At 46.1% G+C, this 24066-nt stretch overlaps 1 protein-coding gene across 14 annotated transcripts in view; it reads right to left on the bottom strand.

Moving 5' to 3' along the window:
• Positions 1-24066, bottom strand: part of TENM4 (teneurin transmembrane protein 4) — a 972743-nt gene that overhangs the window by 114290 nt on the left and 834387 nt on the right. For all 14 annotated transcript variants that reach the window (XM_074335694.1, XM_074335699.1, XM_019726370.2 and 11 more), the window contains 2 exons: positions 23823-24023; positions 5551-5736 (listed from right to left, as the gene is read on the bottom strand). In XM_074335694.1, coding sequence (XP_074191795.1) covers positions 5551-5736; positions 23823-24023 — 387 coding nt within the window. The remainder of the gene's footprint in view (positions 1-5550; positions 5737-23822; positions 24024-24066) is intronic.

The following is a 24066-nucleotide window of genomic DNA, read 5'->3' as shown; positions in this document are numbered from 1 at the left end:
GAAGTGTAAATACATTTTTAACACCTTTAAAAATGCTTACTGCTGTCTCCAGACTGCAGGCGGCAATAGCAAGCAGCCAGTAGATGTGACTGAGGCAGACTCAGGGTGCAGTCAACATGGGGGTTTCAGGAGACAAGAGTGGACATTCGAAACTTCAAGTTCTGACTCTACCAATCAAGGGATTCCTTTCCTACCCAGTGACCTCAAGCCACGCTGTGAACCCCAAAGCTGGTAACAGTCCAAGTCCAGCAGTTTCCTGGGAATGAAATATAGAGAGATTCCTTGTCTCTGGCTATTGAAAATGGAAGTGATAACTGGGTCTTTGAAGTCCAATGCCATTTATTTATACGAGACATACGCAGAAGTCCATACGGTTGTTGCTTTCATTGTTTGAAAATCTTGGCACATACGCCCTTGAGTATGGGCACTTAAAAATTCATCATGATTTTAAAGTACTAACTTTAGGAAAAGATGACATCAAGTCCATAAATTTGCATTAGGAATGGTGGATTCGGAACTTCAAAACATTTCCTTCATCTTTCTCCTTAGAACTTCAGGATGAAGACGATGGTAGTCGAGTCATTTTTTCCTCTTGGGCCATGCTTCTTCTTTCAACATTGCACAGATGTTTCTTCTGTTCCTTCTAAATTCCTGTCACTGTACAAGAAACTGGAGACAGTGGTGCCACACAGCTATGTGTGATACAGACTCTGAGCTTCTAGCAGAGGTGGGTCTGTGAGGTCTTAGCTCTCTTTAGCATTTCTATGACCTCCCACATGAAAACGTCTTCCCTTGACTTGCCTGTACCAACGGAAGTTTCCAAAAGTTTCTCTTAGGATAACCCCAAGAAGCTTCTGGGATTCACCCCCGCCACCCCTGCCCAATCCCCAATCAAAGGTGATGGAGAACATAGCCAGTGACTTTTCATTCTCATTTTCCAGGAGGCTCAGTTGACTATAACAGTTGTATCATTGGTACACGTTAGGCCAGATTAAACAAGGATCATTAGAGCAGGTGAGGCTTGGGGGTGGTTATAATCATCTAAATTTCTTTCTGACGGATGACAAACCACCAAAGAGATATTCTTGTGAAGATCTTGGATATATTAATGCTCTTCTCACTTTGGATGAAGGATCGATGAATAAGTGGCCAATGGCACTCATCCTGAGAGGGACTCACAAGGCCCACTAACTTTCCCACCCCTTCTACGTGTGGGCTGAAATCTCCCAGAACTGTCATCTAGTCAAGCTCTTGCTTTGATAAGTTGGGGGTAGATCCCTGTCCATTTTCTTTCTCCTTGTCCGCATTTGCCCTGTCAGGTCACAGGTCCCATTGTGAGAGAATGCTTCTGAGGAGGGATAAGCATAGGACCATCACACAGGTGCTGATACCTTGGGAGTGCCTTGTGAGCTTTTGGTGGAGGGCCGTCTGATTACAAAAGAGAAACCTGAGCTCTACATTTCAAATGTGGACAAAGAACTCCAGAAGATTTTGTGGTCTTTCTTTATAATTTCTCTTCATCGTGAGGTCTGGCTTTGCTCACTCTAGTAATTGCATCATCAGAGTATTATTTTGATCTTTACTCCCAGAGGAGGATTTGTTTAAGAATCAAGATTTATATGATTGGACAGCTCTCCTGAAGCCTAGTAAATAATTCTGTATATCTGGCATCTGGAACAATCACAGCTTTGGGGTCAAGGTTGGAATTTTACAAATGTAATCAGAAGCTGGCATTTCCCACATGTGTTCCGAGACACGGAGCACAAAGTGAAGAAAATAACTATTGCAGCAGTGATCCAAAATGTTAGTAGGATTTTCAAAGAGACAGAAAAAAAATTAAGCAGCTTCTTAAATTTAACTATGATGTGTAGCTTTCTCTAAAGAAACTGGAGGTCAAGCCCCGGACTTCAGAGACCCATAAAATTCCTGGAAAAGACATCCAAAAATATGCTTTTGATGACTCTGTGCTGACCATATATTTGAGAAATAGATCAAAATCAATCCGTCTTACCTTAACTTCTGGACTAGGAAAACTGGGTTCCATATATTCAAGTGGGAAGATTAGTAATGAGTGAGGGCAAAAATGAAAAACCCCTTTATTTGTGGGATACTTTTAGGAGCAGGTGACTGAGATTCAGGCTGACGGGGGTGCAGTTCTGTGGACAGTGGAGGAGGGGGCCAGGATTCTGTGACCCCTAGAAGCCTCCACCAGCCACCCCATTGTGTGACTCAGAGGGAGGGAGAAACTGAAGCACCCAGTGACCATTCTTGAAGATGCATGAGACAGATAATTCCTAACATAAGGAATCAGGATTCAATGTGAAATATTCTTGCTTTTTGACAAAAATACTGTCATCAAAGAGGATGCCACTGTCAAATTCCCTTTCATTCTGAAAACCAACTTCTTTTGAGAAAAATCTTAGCTTCCATAAAAGAAAAGATGAACCAAAGCCTCCAAAGGAGATATTTAATTCCTACTTTAATAATCTGCTCTGGGAAATGAAACTGGGGTAAAAGGGTTCGTATGCTGGGGATTTGACCATAAGGAGTCCAGACTTGTCTTGTGCTTTTATGCCGGCTCTTAAGCAATCAAGCCATTCTTTCCTGTTTATGGAGGGCAGCAGTGTGTGAATAAACAGGCTCTCTTCTCTTTCCCTTTCACTGCACGGAGGTCTCTGAATCAGTGTTGTGGAGCCACTGCTCTGTCTCTGGCGTGGGACATAACTGTACTGCAGCATATGAGCTGGCAGCACTATAATGACCTACTGTATAATAATGAAACCTGGTAACAAGAGAAAAGGTAACACTTTGAATTTCTAACTTTTCACATCAGCAGTTCTTTCTTTTCCTAAATGACCCTCACAGGGAGTGCAGTTCCCTGGAAACATAAGAAAGTGCTTTGTGTTACCATCCAAATTTAAAAAGGGCTGTCTCCTTCTTATTTCCATTCCAAACAGAAAAAAGAAGGCACCGCCATGGTTTCTCTCATTTGTGCTGCCTACCCCCCTTCCCTTCTGTCCAACAAGGTTACGAAGTGTCCCTTCAGCACTGGGGTATTGTTTCCTCAGTGGGGATGCAGCTGGCTACAGGCAGAGATGCATGGGTACAGAGAGCAAGTTGCCATGCGGGGAGATTAGACAGGGACAAAGGAAATGCTCACCACACAATGAAAGGTAATAGAAATCCCAGCCAGCGTCCTTTCATCTGAGCCACTATGACCAGTCCATTACTTCTTCAATGTCCTGTGACATTTTTCTGGTATTTATGACTGTCAACCTCCCTCTTGAATTCTGCACATTTACCTTGATGGATTTCTTATCTGGAGGGGAAGAAGCATCTGCAATCCCAAGGAGGAATTTGCTCTTAAAGGGTGACAACGGGGTGTGAGGGGAGGTGGGAGGGGATGGTCTGACTTCTCAGCATGGAGACAAAAGGGGTATCCTTCAGGCCAGGTGGGTGAACATCCACAAGACACTAGATGCTGCACAGCCTGCCCACGAGCCCGGGCATGAGTCATCGGTGACTGCATTGATGGAGAATTTCCCGAAATCCTCCATCACAAGCCTCAGATGAGAGGCTTTTATTTTATAAAAGTCTGACACCCATAAACTTTTTGGAACTTGGTAAGGTGACTTGAGGACTCTGTAAGCAAGTTAGAAGTATCTGTAAGCAAGGCAGGAAAACAGAATGCGCTCTCTCTGGGCTCTGATTTTGTTTTTAATAGGGATGGACCCCCTTCTGGGCTGGGAGGCTAAAAGGTCAGTCTGTACTCAGTCATGCAGAAAAGTGAAAGCAGAGTTTAAAGAAGAAGGCCCCTCAGGTGACGTGGGCCACTTCTCTTTAAGGGGCGTCCAGGACAATCATAAGGTAAGATGACACTGAAGTAAAGAAGCCACCCAGAAGGACACAGTAAGAGACCACATTTCTGCTAAGGAAAAGCGGAGAGGGCTACCATCAGCTCTGAGTGGCTCTGTTAAGAGTGTGGCCTGGCAAATTAGGTGTGGAGCCCTGAGTGCAACCAAAAGAAAAAAGGGACTGGGAAGGACATGAGCTGGATGCTGCCGTAGAAAACTTGGGCTTCGTCCTGCCAGGACTGCAGGGCAAGCAGCTGGTGAGCAGCCCCCTGCACCAAGGGTCAGAAAACCGAGTCTCCAATTGCTGTGCTACTTCTTAAATGCCAAGTGACCTTCAGCCTCAGGTCCCTGAACAGGAGGGAACAACATGTGTGCCTCCACAGGGGTTGTGACGAGTATGAAATAATGCAGTTAAAGCCCTTAGCCCAGTGCTTGGCACGCTGTAAATACTCAAAACTTAGAAGCCACTATGATTAATTGTAGTAAGTCTAAGGTATTCTACAGCCGTTTATAAAACAGAGTGGTGTCGTGAGGGCAGGGATGAGGAATATAAACTAATTTCAGGCTATAAAACAAAAGGAATGGAGCCTTACGAAAAAAACAAAAACATGAGATAAGAGCCAGTTCCAGTTGCTCAAAATTCCTTTGCCCCCCAAAAGTTTTGGGGCTGGTCTCCCAGTTTCTGTAAGACTCAAGAGGTGGCTTTCCGAGCTGGAGAGGCACCCCTAATCCTGCCTCCCAAAGCCATGTGCTCACCATCTGATCACAGACCCTTCCTTTAAAAAAATGGAAGGGGAAGAAGTTAAAACACACATATACAAACCAGTTGATTCAATAAAGAGCTTTTGGTGAGTGTTCATTCCAGATAATAAACCAAGCAAAATGTCTGGCTGTGTTTAAAATCAACAAAACCAGCAGGAAAGGCAGAAAGAAGGGAATGGAGTGATCAGCTTGTTTTGAAAGCTGCCAACAGGGCTGCTTCATTCGGCAGGGGCCCATGGTGCCAAGGGGGCCGCGAGATAGGAGAAAGGAGACAAACGCAGACAGGACGGAAGCCGAGGACAGGGGAGGGAAGGGTCCAGGGACTAATGGGATGCAGATGTGGCCTGGGGCCTGTGAGAAGCTTTCCCAAGGATTCCAGGCCTGTTTGGGAGCTCCGACCTAGGAGGCCCGTGTGTATGGGGAGCACAGAGCTAAGCCCGGGCCCTCCTAACGAGATTGTGAATTTGATAATAATGGCACATTTATTGAGTACGCGACTATGTGCCAGCCTGTGCTAAGCTCTTTACATGCATGACTATCCCCATTTTAGAGGTGAGGAAACTGAGGCTCAGAGGGGCATTGGGACTTGCCCACAGCTATTAAGTGAGAGTCCTCTGCCTCACTCTGGAACCCCAGCTCCTTAACATAGACCGACACTGCATTTGGCCTGGAAAGGGCTAAATAGCAAGGCATGCTAACCAGGTAACTGGAATCTGGGAAATGCATCTTAGGGAGGGAGGAGATGAAAAGTTCCCAGTTGCGAGTTTAAGATCAATGGATGTCTAGGATATGACAATCATCATGTCACCAGATGAAAGGACTCTTTGCTCAGTTCCCACATGCGATGGGAGCACAGCCTTGGCCCCGAAGCGCCTGACAGACAAGGGTCGCATGCAGACCGGAGAAGGTACCCTGGGGCCTGGGCCCGCCATACCGATGGTGCAGTGCTCGCCGTTCCAGCCGGGGCTGCATTCACACTTGCCGTCGCGACAGGTCCCATGCTCGGCACAGCGTGGGTGGCAGGCCCGCTGGTCACAGGCTGCCCCCATCCAGCCATCCTCGCAGCGACAGGTGCCCCCCACGCAGACGCCGTGGCCACCACAGTCAGCAGCACAGATCTCTGCAGGGAGGGGGGGGAGGGAACCCAGGCCAGGACGGGCAGGGGCAGGGGCAGGAAGAGAGAGAAAAAACAAGTATTGAGCGAGTTGCAGTTGGGAACAAGGGTCACACTTGGCTACCTTCCTGGGCTTCTGTGAGCAACTGGGATTCCAGAGGCTCGGGAGGCTAATCTCTGTGGACAATGACCCTCGGATGAGAACAATTCTCTGGGCAGAAGCCTGTCCGGAGTGCATTCTCCACCAAAATAGGATGGATTGAAGGGCTCTGCTCTGTTTGCTTTTCCCTATTGCCAGCCTGTCCCCACTTCTGTGCTTGCCACTTCCAAAGGGGACCGGCCTGCCGAACAGATGTGAGGAAAAGTCAAATTTAATTAAAAACCAGTTATGTGTGAAAACAAAGTAAGGATGAGTCCCCGATTGCCAAAGGAAGTGCTTGTGGTCTGGCTGGGGCACTTGAAGGGTTGTGGGGCCTGCATTTTGTTCCATCCTTGACTCTAATTGAGGTGGGGTGAGCGGGAGGCTGGACCTGGCACCTCCTGGGTGTACTCTGGTGGTTGTTTTATGCCTTGCTGGATATATGCTCTATCCTCGTCTCAGGGCTTCCTCGTTGCAACTCTAAGCACCAGCTAAATGGCCCTTCTGAACCCAAACAAACAGACTGGCCAGGAGGGGGTGGGGTCGTGGGGGTGTGCAGAGTGGGCCACTCCACAGTCAGAGTGGAGTTGCCTGGCCCTTCACACACACACACACACACACACACACACACACACACACACACACACACACGGCCTGATTCACAAGTCCCTCGGGCCTGGGGCCAGCACAGCTTCACAGTCACACAGGCAGAAGTTATGAAGGCTCCCAAACACAACTGGTTTTTAGGAAACGGGGTGAGCAACCATGGCCACCAGGGCTCTCTGCCAAGGCTGTGAGGGTGACCCTGCCTCCATTCTGTGCCTCATGGCCCAACCGTCTTCAAAGGAAAATCTCAGTGCCTTTAATTTCTTTCAAACTAAATTGATTGGCACCCGTATCAAATTACGTTTGCCCATTACTCCCTTCTAAGCGGTGCTCCTGGTTTAGAAGCTACTCATAGTCTAACTACTTTTGAACAAGGAAAGATCTAACAAAATTAAATCTCAGATTCCTTATCAGTCTACAAGGCAATGGCTAAAATGTTTAAGAACCAAAAAAAAAAAAAAAAAAGCCACAGTGAGTTACTATTTAGGGTGTGTTCCCATTCCAGACACCTTGCCAAGTATACCACCTGAAAAGGGAGGTGCTACATGCATTAGCACATCAGATTTCTCAGCTCCCCAGAAGAGAGGGAGGCTGCTGTAAATAAAATGGGTTCAAGAGCCTTGACCTGGGGCCAGGGGACCTGGGTTCTATGCCAGGCTCAGGAGCGTCTTAGCTGGGTGACCTTGGGCAGGTTCCTTGACTTCTTTGATGTGTTGAGTGTGGGCAATAATCATGCTGCCTCACAGCATTGTGTGGACCGTCAGGGCTACGGTGACACTCAGTGAAGTGGACAATAGAAAGGGCATGGCAAAGATCACTCACTCAAGAAAGGTTTCCCAGGACAGTGAGTTTTAGACTAGGCGTCCAAGGACCAGGTTGGCAAGGTCTGTGCCTGCTCAGCCTGCCAGTGACCTTGGGAAGGTCACTTCCTCTCTCTGGGTGTCCATTTCCTCTCTGCTGCTGGGGGAATCTGATGGCATCAAAGGTCCTTTCTGACCCTAAGATGGAGGGAAGGTATGATATAAGCACCCTCCATGTTACAGAACATCAAACACCTGCAGGCTCAGCTCCAGTGTTGCTCCTCCTCTGAGAAGTCTCCTGCGATTCACCCTGTCGGTATTCTTTTGCTCCTGCCTTTCCACATTACATGGTAGAGTGATTTTCTGTTTCTGTTCTGTATCACTGTCAGAGTAGGGACACCCGAGGCTGGATCAAATTCTTCTGATCAGTTCTAACCCTGATACCCAGCACGTATCTTGGCACAGAGCGGACCCTTAATTAAGGTTTGCTGGATAATGCATGAATCTGCGTGTGAATGGAGCTACAGGTACCTGAGAATGTAAAACAATTCCTGTACACCCTGCTCAGCCTGGCTGAAAATCAGTCCAGGCCTATTTGTCTGTTTATCTCTAGTGAGTTGCCCTTAGGGAAACTTCCCAAGTGAGGGTGAGGCTGTGGAAGCAGCCCTCCAGGAATGTGGCTTTCTCAGGATGTTCTTCAGGCTTCCTTCCTTTCTTTTCAAACAAACAACAGTGACAGGCCTCAGGCCTCCTCAAGTCCTGTTTCTGACGCTTCCATCCTTTCTGCACAGCGTCCTGGGGACTCTGGAGGCTGAGCCTGCTCTCAGGGCTAGAGTTTTCCCCTGAGGGAAGATTAGCTTAACATTTGTTTGCGTGCTATTTCCAGGTGCCAGCTTATGCTGTGAAAGTAAACAGCAGACAGCACTTCTATTCACCAAGGTATGAGCCAGGAGAGGGATGGGTGGCTGGGCCCAAAGCCTTGGTAATTCAGGCAGCAGGGCATGTAGACCTCAAGGGGGCTGAGAGCGGAAGAGGCAGGTTCTCCCTAGCACTTAACTGACATCAGGTCTTAGCTAACAGGTTGTTCTTTCCTCTATTAATTAATCTGGAAGCAGTGGGGATGAAAAAGGGTAAGACTTGGAATCAGATGGGGCTCCAAATATCTTTTCTGCCAGTGATGTGACCTTAGGCGATCTATTCAATTGCTCTGAGCTTTGTTTTCTTCCTCTGTAAGACGGGGATGATGACAGCGTCCACTTCAGGGGTATTTGGTGCCTCATATATAGCAGGTATTGTTAAATTCATACTGATTCATTCTTCCAATAATATTCCACGCATGCCCACTATGTGCCAGACAGAGATTGTGCCTGGTGCTGGGAATCTAGAGGTCAATAAGATATGACCTCTGCCCTCTAAGAGATCATAGTCTAGACAAAGCACCGACTGATATGGGCATTCCAAAGATTATCTAAGCAATCTACAGCTGTTACATCTGCATCTTTTCGCTTAAGCGCAATGAATTAAAAAAAAAACACACGACTCTTAGGGTCAGACAGATTTGGGGTCTACCCTTGGCTTTGCCACTTATTGGCTGGGTAATCTGCACATTGCAAGTTATGAAATTCGTTGAGCCTTACTTTCCATTTCTGTAAAATGGGTGTAATACTTCCCACTTCACCAGTCTTACAGGGCTGGTGTTAGAGCAAATGAGGTAATGTGTGGGAAAGTCATTTTTGGTTAATAACGAACTAACACATATCAGGTTTTACAGTTTACAAAGCACTCTCCATGTACCATTTCTCATTTAACAATCACAACAATGCTGTGAGAGCACCTGGCTAGTATCTTTCCTAGAGGTGAAGCTACCGAGACCCAGACAGCATAAGGGAATTCTACAAGGTCACATGGTGCTTCTTCCTCATTTTGACACCCCTCAGCGCAATGCTGTAGGACAGGCATTTTACAGATAGAAGAACTGACAGGCAAAAGGGAAACCTCTTCTTTGAGGGGACCTCCTGGTTCTTCAGGCAGATCTCCCCACATTTCTGGCCCTGTCGGTTATCCTTTGTTACATCCAAGTCAGATCCCGGATAGATGTGAAATGAAATGAGATCCTCTACGCAGAGTTTCCCAGACTCTCAGTCTCACTTTTCTCATCTGGAGACTGCGGAGCTGTCCACCCAAATATTCCATTTCCTCACCAGTTTACACTAGACATGCTCTCCTGGCCTGAAGCTACAGTTGCCTGGTGGCCGGGCACCCCTCCATCAGCCCTTTCCAAGCTGGGTTGTGAGCTCTTACACACTGCAATGGAAGGGGCCTGAACAGGGTGACCTTGATGTTTATGGGGTGCTACCTGATGGTCAGGCAACCTGTCAGTGTTCAGCTTCTCCTCTGCAGGTGGTCTCGGCCTGAGTGGAAGAGACCCACTGACTCATGATGGGAGCAGAAGCTACTTTACCATTTGGCCTCAAGTTGTAACCCCTATTGTGATTTCTTTATCTGCCTCAATGTTTTTTTGTCCTTGAAATAAAAGGAACAGCTTGATTTTTCTTCCTACATTCTGCTTTGACATTAAAGCAGATATAACTTCCCAGAATGGTTGGTGAGAACCAAATAGGATGATGCTAAAGCATGTGCTTTGACAGCTCATATGTCTTTTATGTAACATAAAGTGGTACTTTGTAAAATTTGGGTCATACTTCCTCTCTAGGTCTCCAGTTTCCTCAGTTGTAAGCTGGGGATGACACCGATTGCTGGAGAGCGTTGTTGTGGGAATTATTCTCATGTGTTTAACTTCCTGAGTGCTCACTACAGCAGGCACTGGGGGTCCAATGGGGACAATGACAGACACAGTTCTTTCCTGACCTCAAGGAGTTTACGCTCTAGCATGGCAGGCAGAACAGGACCTCAATGGATTAACTAAGTTAACATGAACAGAAGCAAAGCTTCTAGCATCGTGCCTGGCCCACGGTCAGGATGTGATAAATTGTGACACACACATTCTTATAAGAAAGGAAATGAGGTGGGGTGGCAAGTGTACCAGGCTGACGTCAGAAGATCAGATGTGAATCCTTACTTATGCAACACCCAATACAAGACAGCATTTGATAAATGCTAGCTGACTTTCACACGATTAACATTAGAGCTTTCTGACCTAATGCTGGAGGGTTGGAGCCTGGGAGGAACTTTTTAAAGTACTACAGCGTACACCATCCATAGGGTCCAGATTCTGATTCCCTAATTTCCTTGGGTCCCTATGGAGTCCTTGGGAGAATTATTTAATCTCTCTGAAACATGCTTCACCCCCTGCCCCAAATTAGGGAGAGTAAGAATGGTCCCCTACAGGGTAAGTGGTGATAATTGAGAGACAGGGGACATGTGAAAAGCTCCACGTAAACTATGTTATGTACACGACGAATTGATGAGGACTTAAGACGTCCTGTATCAGCACCACTCCTAATCCTCTAGCAGAGAAGCACCTTCCTGAAGAGCAAAGAATTTGGTTTTCTAGTAGCAGCCTCAAAATTTGGGTATAAAGCTCTTGTCTCTGGTCACCTAGCACAACACCATCAGCCAAGACCTTCAAAACCCAGTTAGAAGCCATTTGTATTTGTAGCCGAGGTGTCCTCTTGAAAACAGGTGATAATCGCCAACTGTCCTAAAATTCTCATTCCAAGGCTGTAAAGTTCTTGGCTGAGCTTTCCAGGTCCTTGGAAATGAAGCAGGTGAGGCCCAGGAACACCTTAGCTTTTCTAAGGAAGTTATACCCACGGCAGCTTCTCTTCGCCTCCCACTTCTGCCCTGCCTCACCTGTGCACATGTCTGTCTTCTCTCTAGACTGGAAGCCCACCTGATGGCAGGCTCTAGCTTTTATTCATCTTGGTTCCCTGGCAGCAGGCACCAGGGCTGGCACAGCATGAGTTTTCCACAAATATTTGTTGAAAGAACAGATGAATTGGAAAAAAATACACACAAAAAACAAGCTTCGTGGAAGAGGTGTTATGTCAGTTGGCTGAACTCTATCTCAGTCCATATTGTGCAACATTTATTTGGCTAAATATATTCACACAGGGGCTCAATCTCCTTTGTGCCTAACCTGCTTAGACACTGCTCTTCTCCAATCTGCAACTGAGAATGCTATAAAGTGTCTCTGTCCTCACACTGTCACACACATCTTCTGTCAGGCCAAATACCTGTGTCTTACCCATTCTCTTTCTGTGACATGGGAGCGCGTGGACACATAAGGAAGGGGTGAAGAGGGTAGGGAAAAATATAAGGTTTGGCTATTGGTTAATTGTGCCCCAAAGTGTGCATGGGAAAAAGCTGCCCCAGACTTCTCTCCTGAAATGTTAATCCCCATACAAGCCTGGATGAAGCCTGGGACCCAACATGACCACATTTTAATTTGTCTTGACTTCCTTTACAATCCTGTTCATTAAAACAGTTGGTAGGGGAAGCTGTGTCTTTTCCCTACAGGGAGAGACATATATAATTTTCCCATAAAATTTCTTCAACTTAGAAAGACGCTCAAAATTGATATGAGTGGAGGATAGAGGAGACCCCACCCAAGGATCTGTCTGCTTTCCTGCTGAGCAAGAAACAGAGGCAGGTGAAGCCATTTTTAAAATTCCATGGATGTGTAAACCGAGCCTTGGCCCATGGGATCTCCTGAGAAGTCCTTTAATAAGTCTGTATTTAGCACTAAAATGGATGATAGGAAAAATTGTTCTATTTTGCTTTGGACCTGAGGTTCTTAGACTGATTTTAAGAAATTTTAATAGCGGGTTAAATAATTTTAAATGATTCTCGCTAGGATTTTCTGTTTCATCACTAGGTCATTTGAGTTAGTGCACAGCATAGGGAATTTCTCTGAAATCCTGGTATACTTTAAGTCCAAACCACAATACACAGCATTTGAGGCAAACATAAGGAGAAAATGTAGAACCATTGTTGGTGGCACACAAGTATTATCTCATTAAATGCTCTCAACAGTCCTGTAACGGTATTTTCATTTCTGCATTGTAGATGAGGAAACAGCTTGGAGAGATTAAGTGACTTGCTCAAAGGTATGTAGTTAGATAGAATGAAAGGTGACTATGATTAACACAGCTTTTTGTTCTGTGCATTGTGGGACCAGTTTTAGGCAAAATCTCAGATGTCATCTGACATAGTTCCCTGACTGTTAATTATGTATTAGATCATCACCTCAGCTAAACTATAGGATCTCTGAAATCAGAGTCCTAGTCTCCTTTCTCACCTGGACCCAATGCTTATCATATTATGTACTTTTCCCTTTATTTGTCTGTTTTTCTCTTCATCCTCCATCCATTCATTCACCCATCCATCAGCCCATCCACCCAGTCATCTAATCCTCTAACCAGGTATCCAGGGCATCTAACTGCCCATCCATCCATCCATCCATCCATCCAATTAGCTGTGTGACTTGGGCAAGTTATTTCATCTTTCTGTACCTCAGCTTTCTCTTCTGCAAAATATCTCAGGTTCTTACAAGGTTTAAGTGAACACCATGTAATGTGCCTAGTATTGTGCACTCTTTTATTGAGTATACACTCACTATGTGGCAACTATGTCATGTTTATATGCTGGAAAGATCCAGGGGAGGGGAGGGTTTGAAGGTACTGGGGAGAGCAAGGGGATGATGTAAATAACCGAGACGCCTCTCATCAGCTGGAGCAGACTGGACCTGAAGCATAATCTGAGGAACAAGTTTCGTGGGCACCTCATCCTTGGGGAGAGGCAGGCAGGCAGAGGGACAGGCCAGGTAATGGGAAAGCACATAACCAATGCTTCAGTGTTCTCAGTGAGGTAGGACTCTCTGCTGATGAGTTGATGTGGAACTCTGAAAGAGCTCCTTGGGCATGAGAGCACTAACTCACCTGCAGCTGGCAAGGCCCAGGAGATGCAACAGATCATGAACATGATACGATTTGTCTTAAGGTGCTCAGAAGTTCAGTTATGAGATCAGAGATGGTGAGCGGCTGCAGTGATCCTGGGTTTTGGGAGGGGCGTGTGAAAGAAAGGCACAGAGACAAGGGAGCTGTGAGTGATGAAGGAAGAGAGCTGGAGGTAAAGGACCACAGGGAGAGGGAAAACATGAAGAAGGAGGGCCAACCAGAAGAGAGCTGATGGCGGACAGGAAGTGGTCTGATTCTGGCCAGGGGATCTCTTTTAGGCGGGTTTAGGGGTGAGAGAGAAAAAAAGGAGGAAAACTTAGAAGAGCAGTTTTGTGGCCAGAAGAGCATGACAAGGCACCTCAGAAATGCTCTAGCTGTTACGTGGACAAGAAAACAAGGGCCCCGAGAGGGAAGTGCCTTGTCCTTTGCAACACCGTGACACACATGTCAGTACTGGAGCAAGAACTTGATGGCTGCCTTAGGAAATATTCATGTAAGGGGTCAACTACCGGGTTTCCCTGAAAATAAGACCTAACCGGAAAATAAGCCCTAATATGATTTTTCCGGAGGACATCCCCTGAATATAAGCCTAATGCGTCTTTTGGAGCAAAAAGTAATATAAGACCTGGTCTTATTTTTGGGGAAACATGGTAGACAAATGGCTAAACATGGGGCCTCACCACACTTTGGTTCCTCCTCTGTGCCTGTGCACATGCTGTTTCCATGGTCTAGGCTCTCCTTTACCCCGATCTTCACATGCTCGACTCTAAATGCGTTTTGAGTTCTGATTCCAATGCCACCTCCTCCATGAAGCCTCCTTCCAATGCCCTGCCCCAGCTGGAAGGGGTTTCACTTCCTGTGCTTCCAGAGCACTTTATGTGGACCTTTCCTTATCAGGGTTATTAGTCTGTCTACCTGTGTTGCCTCCAGAACCCTGCCATCTTCAGATTAATCTCTGAATTCCACAGGGAGTCTTACACAGGAAATGGATTTCTGACTGCTTCCACATACTGCCAGATTCCAGTAGTAGGAGACAGCGTGCTCCATGTAACTGGTCAAGGTTCTATGATTTTGCACAGAACAGACACTTGGATTTAGGCAAGCTGGATGGATACAAGCTGCTCTGCTACTTCCCAGCTATGGGAAACAAATATTGCACACCTCCGACCTTTAGCTTAGTCATTTATAAAATGGCGGTAAAGATATCTATTTACCAGAATCTTAAAATAGATAAAAGCACTTATTATGTGTCAGATACCCCTAAACTACAGATTCAAAAATTACATCAAATTATTCCTATGCTCAAGCAACTCAAGTCTACCTATGTGTGAATGAGCCCAAAGCCAGCCACCATGCCTGGCACACAGTAAACTAATTATAAGTTAACTTTCCTTCCCATAGGCCAGATATCACTATACTTTGAACAAATTGGTTTGGATATAGCACCCACTCTTTCTCCCTCCCTCTCTCACCAAATTGGGCAGATGGCTTTTTAGTCTCAGTGCAGGTTTCAGGAAGAAGCCAGAAGGGGAGGAAGGTACAGGAAAGAAGCCTCGACTTCCTTACAGTAATTAGTCTCCTTTTGACATTGAGGCCAAACCCAAGCCACTCTCCTGTGCTTTTCAACTTCCATCCCTATCACCTGAGAGTCAGAGCTGTTGCAGCCATGGCTCTGTCCCACAGACTGAGGTGGCAGCCAGCTAATGAGCCTTAGAAACCACACGGCCTTTCACCTCACTCAAGGAGCTCGGAAAGCTTTCAAACCAAGCAGAAAAGTGGATTCCAGCATGTTGGTTCATAGCAGCCTATTCCCCCAGGACCAGAATTTCAAGCTTTTTGAAGCACCTATCACAAGATGTAGTAGGTCACTGCTATTCATCCTAATTGGAGGGCACTGGGCCCGCTGCTCAGAGGTGTGCAAACCTAGCTTGGAGGAGGTCTCCAAATGGAGTCTGACCTTGCTGAAGTATAACAAGCTAGGAAAGGGCTGGTGAACAGAGAAGCCAAAGAATGTGACTGGGACATGTATTTTAGCTAGGGGTGGAACACTACCCAGACCCCACAGAAAGGGCCCAGTTGGGTGTACTGAAAAGACAGTTGGTGTTAAATGCTCTTCTCAAAGACCTTTAGCCCTGCTATTCCTTGTGAAAGGCCCACCTCTCCACCCAGGCACGTGCTCACCTATCTAACTCTCCCCTGTACGTTTCCACCCAGATGTTCCCCAGACACCTCAAACTGTAGGCAGTATTTGAGTGAGCTTTCTGAAACCAAACCTGACTATATCACCTCTCTGCTTAAAACTTTTCAGTGGCTCCCACTGACAGAGAAAACCTAAATTAAACTCTTTCAAGGCCATTCATGATCTGATGCCCGCCAATTTCCCTCGCTTCTCCCTCCACTCACTACTACCACAAATGTCCTAAGTGAAGCCACTCCAAACAACGGATGTTCCCTAGAAAATGGAATGATCTGTCCCATCTTTGTCGCAAACCTTAGCTTCCACAATAGGCTGCTGCAAGGTGTGCTTGCCTCCTCCTTCTATCTCTGTCAACTCAAATCCAACCCCTTTCGCCCACCTGAAATCCCCCTTCCTCCAAGAAACCACCCTGATCACCCCAGAAACCAATTACGCTTTTCCTTGAACCCTGGGAGTATTGCCAGGTACACCATTGGTCATGATCCAATTTACATTGCTTCTGGAAGTGGTACCAAATGAAGCAGTACTTTAGAAACCTGATACCTGATTCATAGACAGTATCAACATAAACCTTGCTAATAGCTAATGACAGAATCATGCTGGGGATAAACATGGGCTCTGAAGCCAGAGAAGGCTGGATTTATTTGAATCCTTGTTTTTCTAGACTGTCTTTGGGCAACTCACCCAGGCTCTCTGAACCCTAGTTTCCTGGGCATCACCCCATCTGCAATGTCAGAGGTTTATGTATTTGTTGTTTGAATAAATCATGAAGCACATACATGAAGGAGCACTGTAAAATTTCCATTCAAAGAACAGTGATTATTTTAAAATCACACATTATCACACCAGCAGTTTGACTCAGGAAGACAACCAGAGATTCTGTGGAAGATGTCAGCCTGGGCATCCAGACAGAAACCTGATCCTGATGCCCAATTTCAGGAGGGCTCACATTTGCATACTGAAGAGCTCCAATTCTGATAGAAAATTTTACAGGGCTGTCGGGGGAAATTCTACTAAATTACAAAGCTGCCAGCTCCCAGTTTATCAGCCTTTACCTCTGGCAGTATTTAGCAGTATGCCTGTCTGGGCCCAATTTCCCAGTCTTTGATGAAATGTTAGGAACTGACCATCTCCTTGTGTTTAAACCTCCACACTACTGCCCAGACAACTAGTGGGCTCTTTTCTGCCTCCTTCCAACACCTCTTCTTATTTCTTTGCCTCAGTGTCAATCTCTCACATATTTATTATTCTGAACTTTGATTTTTAGGCTAGCACTTGCTGTTGGCAAGGGGTACAGGAAATGTCAAGTCTCAATGGATATTATTCCTCGGGTGAAATTCTAACCTAGAGTTTCCCCTCCCATAACATACCTATACAGAAATAACCCAGTCTGATCATTTCCTTTTGATGTTTAATTGGATGTCAGTGCTGTGCTTTCTGGGCTGAGAAGCTAATGCCTCTCAGAGAGGGAACAATTCCGGCTACACAAATGAGACTTGTGACGGGAGAATGCTCAATGCTGAATCTAATTTTCTCTCCCATCCATGAACATAAGACAATTTCTCTGGCATTAAAGCATCTCACTCAGTCTTTCTGTCATTAATAAGAATTAAATTCTGTTCTCTCAAATTTAAATATAATTATACTTTGCCTCGTAAATAAAATTGAATTATCATTTTCAAAATTTAGCACTAATGCAACTGCTATGTTCAGAGCTTTAATATTTTTTTAACCCTGTTGCTACTTTCAGGGTATTTTTTTTAAAAGGCATCATTGGGCTTAATTTGCTGTCAATTGTGACTTACTTTGATTAACAGAGCTTTTCTGCTCCCTATTCATCTAGTCATTATTGTTATTAATTATGCTTTTCTTTTTGGTAGGGGAGGAGAGTAGTAGAGAAGAAATTGGATGCTCAGAGCATCTGAGAAGGTCACCCTAAGTAAAGGTAGAGCCTAGGTCAGGTTGAGCCGAAAGAGCTAAAGAAAGGGCCCTGATGTGGAGTCTGAAAGGGAAATCAACAATGTGCATTGAAAAATTTTAATCCAAGATTTCCGGCAAGGCATTCAGTGGACACTGTGATTTGAACCCTGCCCACCTTTCTGGCCCTACTTCCGCTCCATACCCCTGTAGCTCCTACTCGGTGGTCAGGCTGAGGCAGGACTTTACAAACAGATGGCGCTCTGGGCACAGCTTTGTACTCCTGCCCACGCCATTCCCTCTGCCTGGACTGCTCCCCTGCTTTGCCACCAGGGAGCCCCTGTCTGTCCCCTCTGAAGGTTTGGCTCACAAGACTTTCCCAGGTTCCTCTCCCACCCGTCTCTTGGCTGAGCTCACTGCTCCTGCCCCTGTGCTCGCAAACCCCACTGTGTACACATCATTCGGAGCGCTTATCATGCCACATAACTAGGTGTCGCTTCCTGCACGGACTGTGGCTCTCTGATCCTCTGTGCCTAGAAGAGTGCCCGGCACACAGGGAGGACAGAAAGGTTTCTGAGTAAATGACGCAGATGGTGTGCCTGTCAGGGGCGGGTGCAGGTCCCCAGCTGGGCTGCGTGCTCTCTCTGGAGGCTGCACTCTGCTCTGCAGTGGGGCTCAGGAAGCTCACTACACTGAGAGGAGGCTGATGATAATTCATCTCCGTGGCCCTCGCGCTGTTATTTGGGGAAAAGTGTGCCAGCACATTAAGGACTCTTCATCTGGACTTGGTGACTGGTGTTGGGGGCTAGGGGACGGGGTGGTAGAGAGTCTCAGAAACCACAAAGAAACCGAGCCTCTGAGAGAGAAAGCAAGTCGTTCAAGGTCACACAGACTCAAATCCAGGTCTGGCTCCAAACCTTCACTATGTAAACTGCCTCAAACTTACAATTTGTTAGAGTCTAAGGACCCTTTGGCTAATTTAGATTTAATCATGCATTCTAAAAAATATACACTAATATTTTATCTATTAAGTGCTTACTGAATGCTAGCCATCACGCTAGGGATTTTATACCTACATATTAAAGCTAATGTGAATAACAATAGCACAAGGCAGGTATCTCTAGTCATATTCTCTGGATAAGTTGGGTCGTGGAGAGAAGTCTAACTTGGTACCACTCCAAGTCCCATGCGTTCACACTGACTGCACACGTGACCTCCAATCCCATACCACCGAATCTCTAAAACATCTCCACCTGTTATTCCGCGAAACTCAACTGCGGTGAAATGATAAAATCATAAACCACTAGCATGAGCATTTTATAGGCAGAATCTCTGCCATGTACTGCTTCTATGACCCAGCAACCTAAAAGGAATAAAATGCAGTGAGGGGGCCCTCTTAAATACAAGTCATTTATGGAAGAAAAGATTGCAGAGAGCTCACCAAGCAGTGGAAATGAGGAATGAACTTATGAAGCTGAGGACAGAGGCCACTGGGCTTGGTGGAGGAGAAGGAAGACCAGAGGGAGAGCCAACGGAGGGCAAAGGCTGAGTCTAAGGGGTCACAGTCGAAATGGTACCCTGGAAAATGCCACCGAGCCTGAAATCTTCAGAAGTCATTTTAGGTTCTGAAAAAAAGATAGGGCTTTTCCAATTTGAAGGACCATCTCAAAGACGTTAAATTCCCTCTCTTTTCTGAGACAGCTCCAGGCCAAGAGGATGAAAAGCCATGAAAGCACTTGGGGAGGGGGTGGGGGGGCGCTGTGCTCAGCAGTGCTTCTGAGCATGCCCAGTTTATGCAAAAGCTGATGAGGCATCCAGCCCAGCAGGGCTGCTCCCTGGGGGGAAGAAGGCTTGAAGGAGGTGAAATGATGCCAGCTCTTATCCAGGAGGGGTCTGGCTGGCTGGCACTGCACATGAACTAACATGACTTAAGTTTAGGAGAGTGACAAAGGAGCCCAGGGATTTGGTTTTAGCCCTGCAGAGTGTATTGGGCAGGGAGAAGGGGTAAGATGGCGGGAGTGGAGCCCTGAGAGGAGAGATTAGACTGTCTGATAGTGTGCTGGGATCTTCCTGGATAAAACCTTTACCTGTAGCCCCCTCCGTCCCCTTTGACCTCCGCTGCGTGAATCATTCATTCAGTAATCACTGAGAACCTAATGTGTGTCAGGCCCTGTCCCAGGGATATTAATAGACCCTGACCTCACGGAGTTCAGGGTTTGGCGAGAGCTAGGCATGGTTATAATACACTGCTCAGTTTACCGCCGAGCTGAGGAGGGGCCTTGGATATGCCCTCTACCAATGGCGGGACGCTGGTGCGCAATTTAACTTTTCTGACCTTCCATTTCCTCCAGAAAACGGAACTAGTACTACTTTTTTCACAGGGTTTTTATGAATCTTAACTAAGATAATGGCTGTAAAGCACTTAGGTCAATACCTGGTACATGGTAAGCACCAAGAAACAGATGGGCTCTCTAGTTAATGCTCCATCTACGGGTTGTCAGGAAAAAAGGCAAGATTACGCATAGGGAAACCTCTTTGGATGGAAGGGGGGCTTTAGGCAAGAGCTGAGGACTTGGAAAACATGGGCCTGGACATCATTGAAATTCTGCCACTGACCAGCTGAGTTACTTTTAAGTCATTTCCCTTCTCCAACTCTTCCCATCTGTAAAACAACAGCAGTAGCATCACCTCCACCACCACCATCACCACCATCATCACCAGCACCCTCCAAAGGCTGAGGAAGTGAAGTCCCAGGGGCCCCAAGTCGAGGACTGAGGTATATTGGGGGTAGGGGAAGAGCTATGTCTTCCGGGACATAGGAATCTGTTCAAACAGTTGTTTTGTGTGGTTTGTCAGGAAGGAAAACCACATTAACGAGGCTGGATTTAAGGAGGGATTTCTGAGAGGAGATTGGAAGCCAAGTTGCTGGGAAGCCAGGGGCCTGAGTAAACACTTGTATCCAATCTGACTTTACTGTTTCCACAAACCTAACCCAAATGCTGGGAACTTGTCGGCTCACATTTCATTACAGGCTGGTTGTTGAGTGCAGGGCACGTTGATTTAAACTGCCTTCATTAAATCCTGTTTTCCATGCCAAACAGCAAGACACTCATCTCAGGGAAGAGCTAGTCTTCCATCCTAGGAGGGCCAGACCATGGGGACCCATTTCGGCCAAGCTTGCAACCCCCAATCAGTGCTGATGGTGCAAGAATCACTTTGACTGTGTCTGCTGGCCTGCAGCTCCTGAAGGGAAGGCTCTGGGAGGTGTCTGTGCCAGCCCTGCCATGCCAGGAGCAGATAACATAAATAACATGACTAATGCTACCACTTGCCCAGTGTCTGAGTTGGGCCAGACACTGCGCTAACCATTTTACTTACATTTTTCTCACTGACTCCCAAAAGTCTCATAGACAGTTTTACCTAAAAGGAAAGTGAGGGTCAGGGAGGTTAAGCAACTTGCTAAAGCTATTCAAGTAGTGGGGAGCAGGCCTTCTGAAACAAAGTCCTCTGCCTTTTCTACTCCCCCACAGTTAACTCCCTAAATATGACGAGTCCCTCAGCTATAGTGGCCACCAGTCAATGAGGCATCCCTTGCCTCGCTTCATGGCAAAAACTCAACAGTGAGTTCCACTGCTACTCGGTGCAAGTGTCCTCAGAATGGAGGTAGAAGAAAAACATGACGTGCCCATTCTATGCAGGCACTGTTCTACGTGCGGACACAGGTTATATAATTCAATGATCACATGACCCTCTGAGGTAGGTACTATTATTACCTCCATTTTTCAGAGAAGGAGGCTGAAGTCAAGAATCTTGCCAAGGTCACATAGATGGCATGTGGCAGAACCAGGACTGAGCCCAGGCGGCTACTGCCTACACAGCAGGGGATGCAAAGAGAGAGCCACTATGGAGTGCTTTCACTAGCCTTCAGACTGGCTTCCGGAGGGGAAGTGACAGCTGAGGAGAAACAGTGGCCTGTGGGGAGGCAGCGCAGTGTGCTGGGAAGGAGGCTAGGGGGTGGCCCCAGGATGGGCTTGGACTCCTCACGCATCACGTCATGTCGCGTCGTATACCAGCACCGGTGTTACTTTGGCAAGTCACTGCAACTCCCTGAGCCTTGTTGTGAAGGGGAATAATGCCATACCTGTCAACGCTGCCTCATGGGGCTGTTGATGCTCTGTGTGTGTGTGTGTGTGTGTGTGTGTGAGAAATATCTTTATATACTGTGAGGCCCCCAACAAGCACAAATTGTTATTCCTATTGCAAGGGGAGAGAGCAATTTTGAAGCCATCTTTTAAATTCTGGCCTTGTTTTAATCCGTTATAGGTGAGAGATTTAAAAAACTATAACTGACATTTCTGAAAGGGCATATCTCATCTTGCTTCTATCAAATGTCTTCGTTTATATGAAGGGCTCTTACCAATGGGCATTTTTAATCCTAATCATAACAATAGCTAACATTTACTGAGCCCGTACCATGGGCTAAGTAGCATGCTAAGTGCTTTTCTGCATTATCTTAATTAATTCTCCAAATAATAACTCCAGAAGGTAGGTACTACCATTATCTCCATTTTTCAGCTTAGAGAGGTGCAGTGACTTGCCCAAAGCTATAACTAGTAAGTCGCAGGGCCAACGTGTGAACCCAGGTCTGTCAAACTCAGGGACTTGTCTCATTATATGGAGCTCCTTTGCCCTCACACACGAGGCCACATTCATGTGTGCTACCAGTAATGGGGAGTGGTGTGCAGAGTTGGGGAAGATGAGCGCTCACAGTTCTATTATGCAAAGTCCTTTCCAAGGGTTCTGTTGTCTCCTTTTATAGAGGTATGCTTTACATACCTCAAAGATACTTAGTGATCTCACCCGAAGTTATTCCTGCCTCCGTCGGAGGCCGTGGAGTCTCATCAGGGATTAACAATGCAGGGACAGTTATATACCTAACATAAATTAGCTGTGTGGCCCCATAATGAACAATACAATCCAGTGTAGCTTTAAGAGGACCATTTATTATATTGCTATAAACAGAGATATATAAAAAGAATTATTCCTTAGACGCCACGCGTCTGTGTTTGCAATCATGTCTTTACACGAGCGTTGCAAACAAGGAAAGAAGTCCAATTTAGGCTGCGGATTGAACATCAATCCTCCCTCCACTGAATGTGGAGAGGCAATTCAAAGTATTCCAAAGGCATAAATGCTGCGTGGATCTCATTTTTGCCAAAGGTCTTTACCATCCTTCCTGATCACAACCAGAACTGTTAACACACAAGACGATGAGTTAATTTGAGCTTCACTTTGTTTAAAACAGTGTGGTACGATGGGGAAAGTGAGTTAGGGTAAAAAAACACCCACAAAACATAGCTGGAGATGCTATCACTTTTTAGCTGTGTGACGTTGGACAGGATTACTTAAAATTTGCTGGGCCTACGCTTCTTTATCAGTTGATTTATCTTCATTTGTTTGTTTGCTGTGTCCCCTTCCCCTCTTCCTAGAATGTAAGCTCACTAAGGTAGGAACTTTCTTACCTCTTTATCCCTTCTCATTATAAGAGTGCCTAGCACACAGTAGGTGCTCAATAAGTATTCATTGGGTCAAATGTTACGTAAATTGGTCAAAAAGGGATGATGATGCCTTTCTCATAGTTTTGTTTGTTTGAGTGTGTGTGGATTTAAACAGTGAATGCTGTTTAAATGAGATATTAGAATTGAACATACCTACTATAAACCAATACGGTGCTAGGTGATTTACCTATACTCTCATTTAATTCCTACCTTGAGAGGATCTATAAATTACAAAATGCTTATAAACAGAAGGATGCCAATGTAATTATCCTTTGAACTTTGTGTGTATAAACCCTGTAGTGAACCAAATACTGCAATCAAGAACACATTCAATCATATGTTCAGTCAGTCATTCATTCATCAGTATTTACTGAGCAGTCACTGTGGGCCAGATCTATGCTGAGTCCTGGAATGGGGAGGTAAATAAGACATGCTTGCTATCCTCATGGAACCTACAGTCTCGTAGAGGATGTGGCCAGAAAGGTAGGTGGGGGTCAGATGACAGAGAACCCTAAATACTATACTGAGCTTGGACTTCATTCTTATTAATGGGTGAAAGCGAAGCTCCATACCTGCAGATCTCACGTAGGTACACTGTTTGCTATGACCTTGCCTCTGGGGATGGCCGTCGTAATGTGAGAGAAGAGATTTCAGTGAAATACATCTATTATTATAATTCACATGGTAAAGGGGCAGTCTTTTGACTCTCAAGGCCACCACTAATGAAAGCAATGATATGAGGATATGACTTTTGAATCCTGTGGCCATCTAAGAACAGAAGTATTGAAGGCTTGAGTTCAGGAAAAGGAGAACAGCACTCAGTGACATGGGGAGCCCACTGATACACGACTGAGAAAGAACAGGGTCAGCGCACTGATCAGGTCTAAATGGTGAACATGTTACAGCGGAAACCTCCTCCCTCCATCCACATCGTGTCCCTCTTCTCCCCACATTTACCGATAGAACAGTCGTGTCCAGTCCAGCTTGGGTCACAACTGCAAAGCCCGGTGTCGGGGAGGAAGGTTCCGTGGCCCGAACACTGATCCAAGCATGTGGCCCTGGGTGTCTCACAGTTGGTGCCTCCCCATCCCACAGAGCAGTGGCACTCGCCTCTCACGCAGACACCCCGGCCGGAACACGTGGGGTCCATGCAGTCCACTGTGACACGGAAGAAAGAGCACACAGGTAAGCATCTGACTAG

Source organism: Rhinolophus sinicus, linkage group LG06, assembly GCF_036562045.2.
Source record: "Rhinolophus sinicus isolate RSC01 linkage group LG06, ASM3656204v1, whole genome shotgun sequence".
Classification (NCBI taxonomy): domain Eukaryota; kingdom Metazoa; phylum Chordata; class Mammalia; order Chiroptera; family Rhinolophidae; genus Rhinolophus; species Rhinolophus sinicus.
This window is presented reverse-complemented; position numbering and strand designations above follow the sequence as displayed.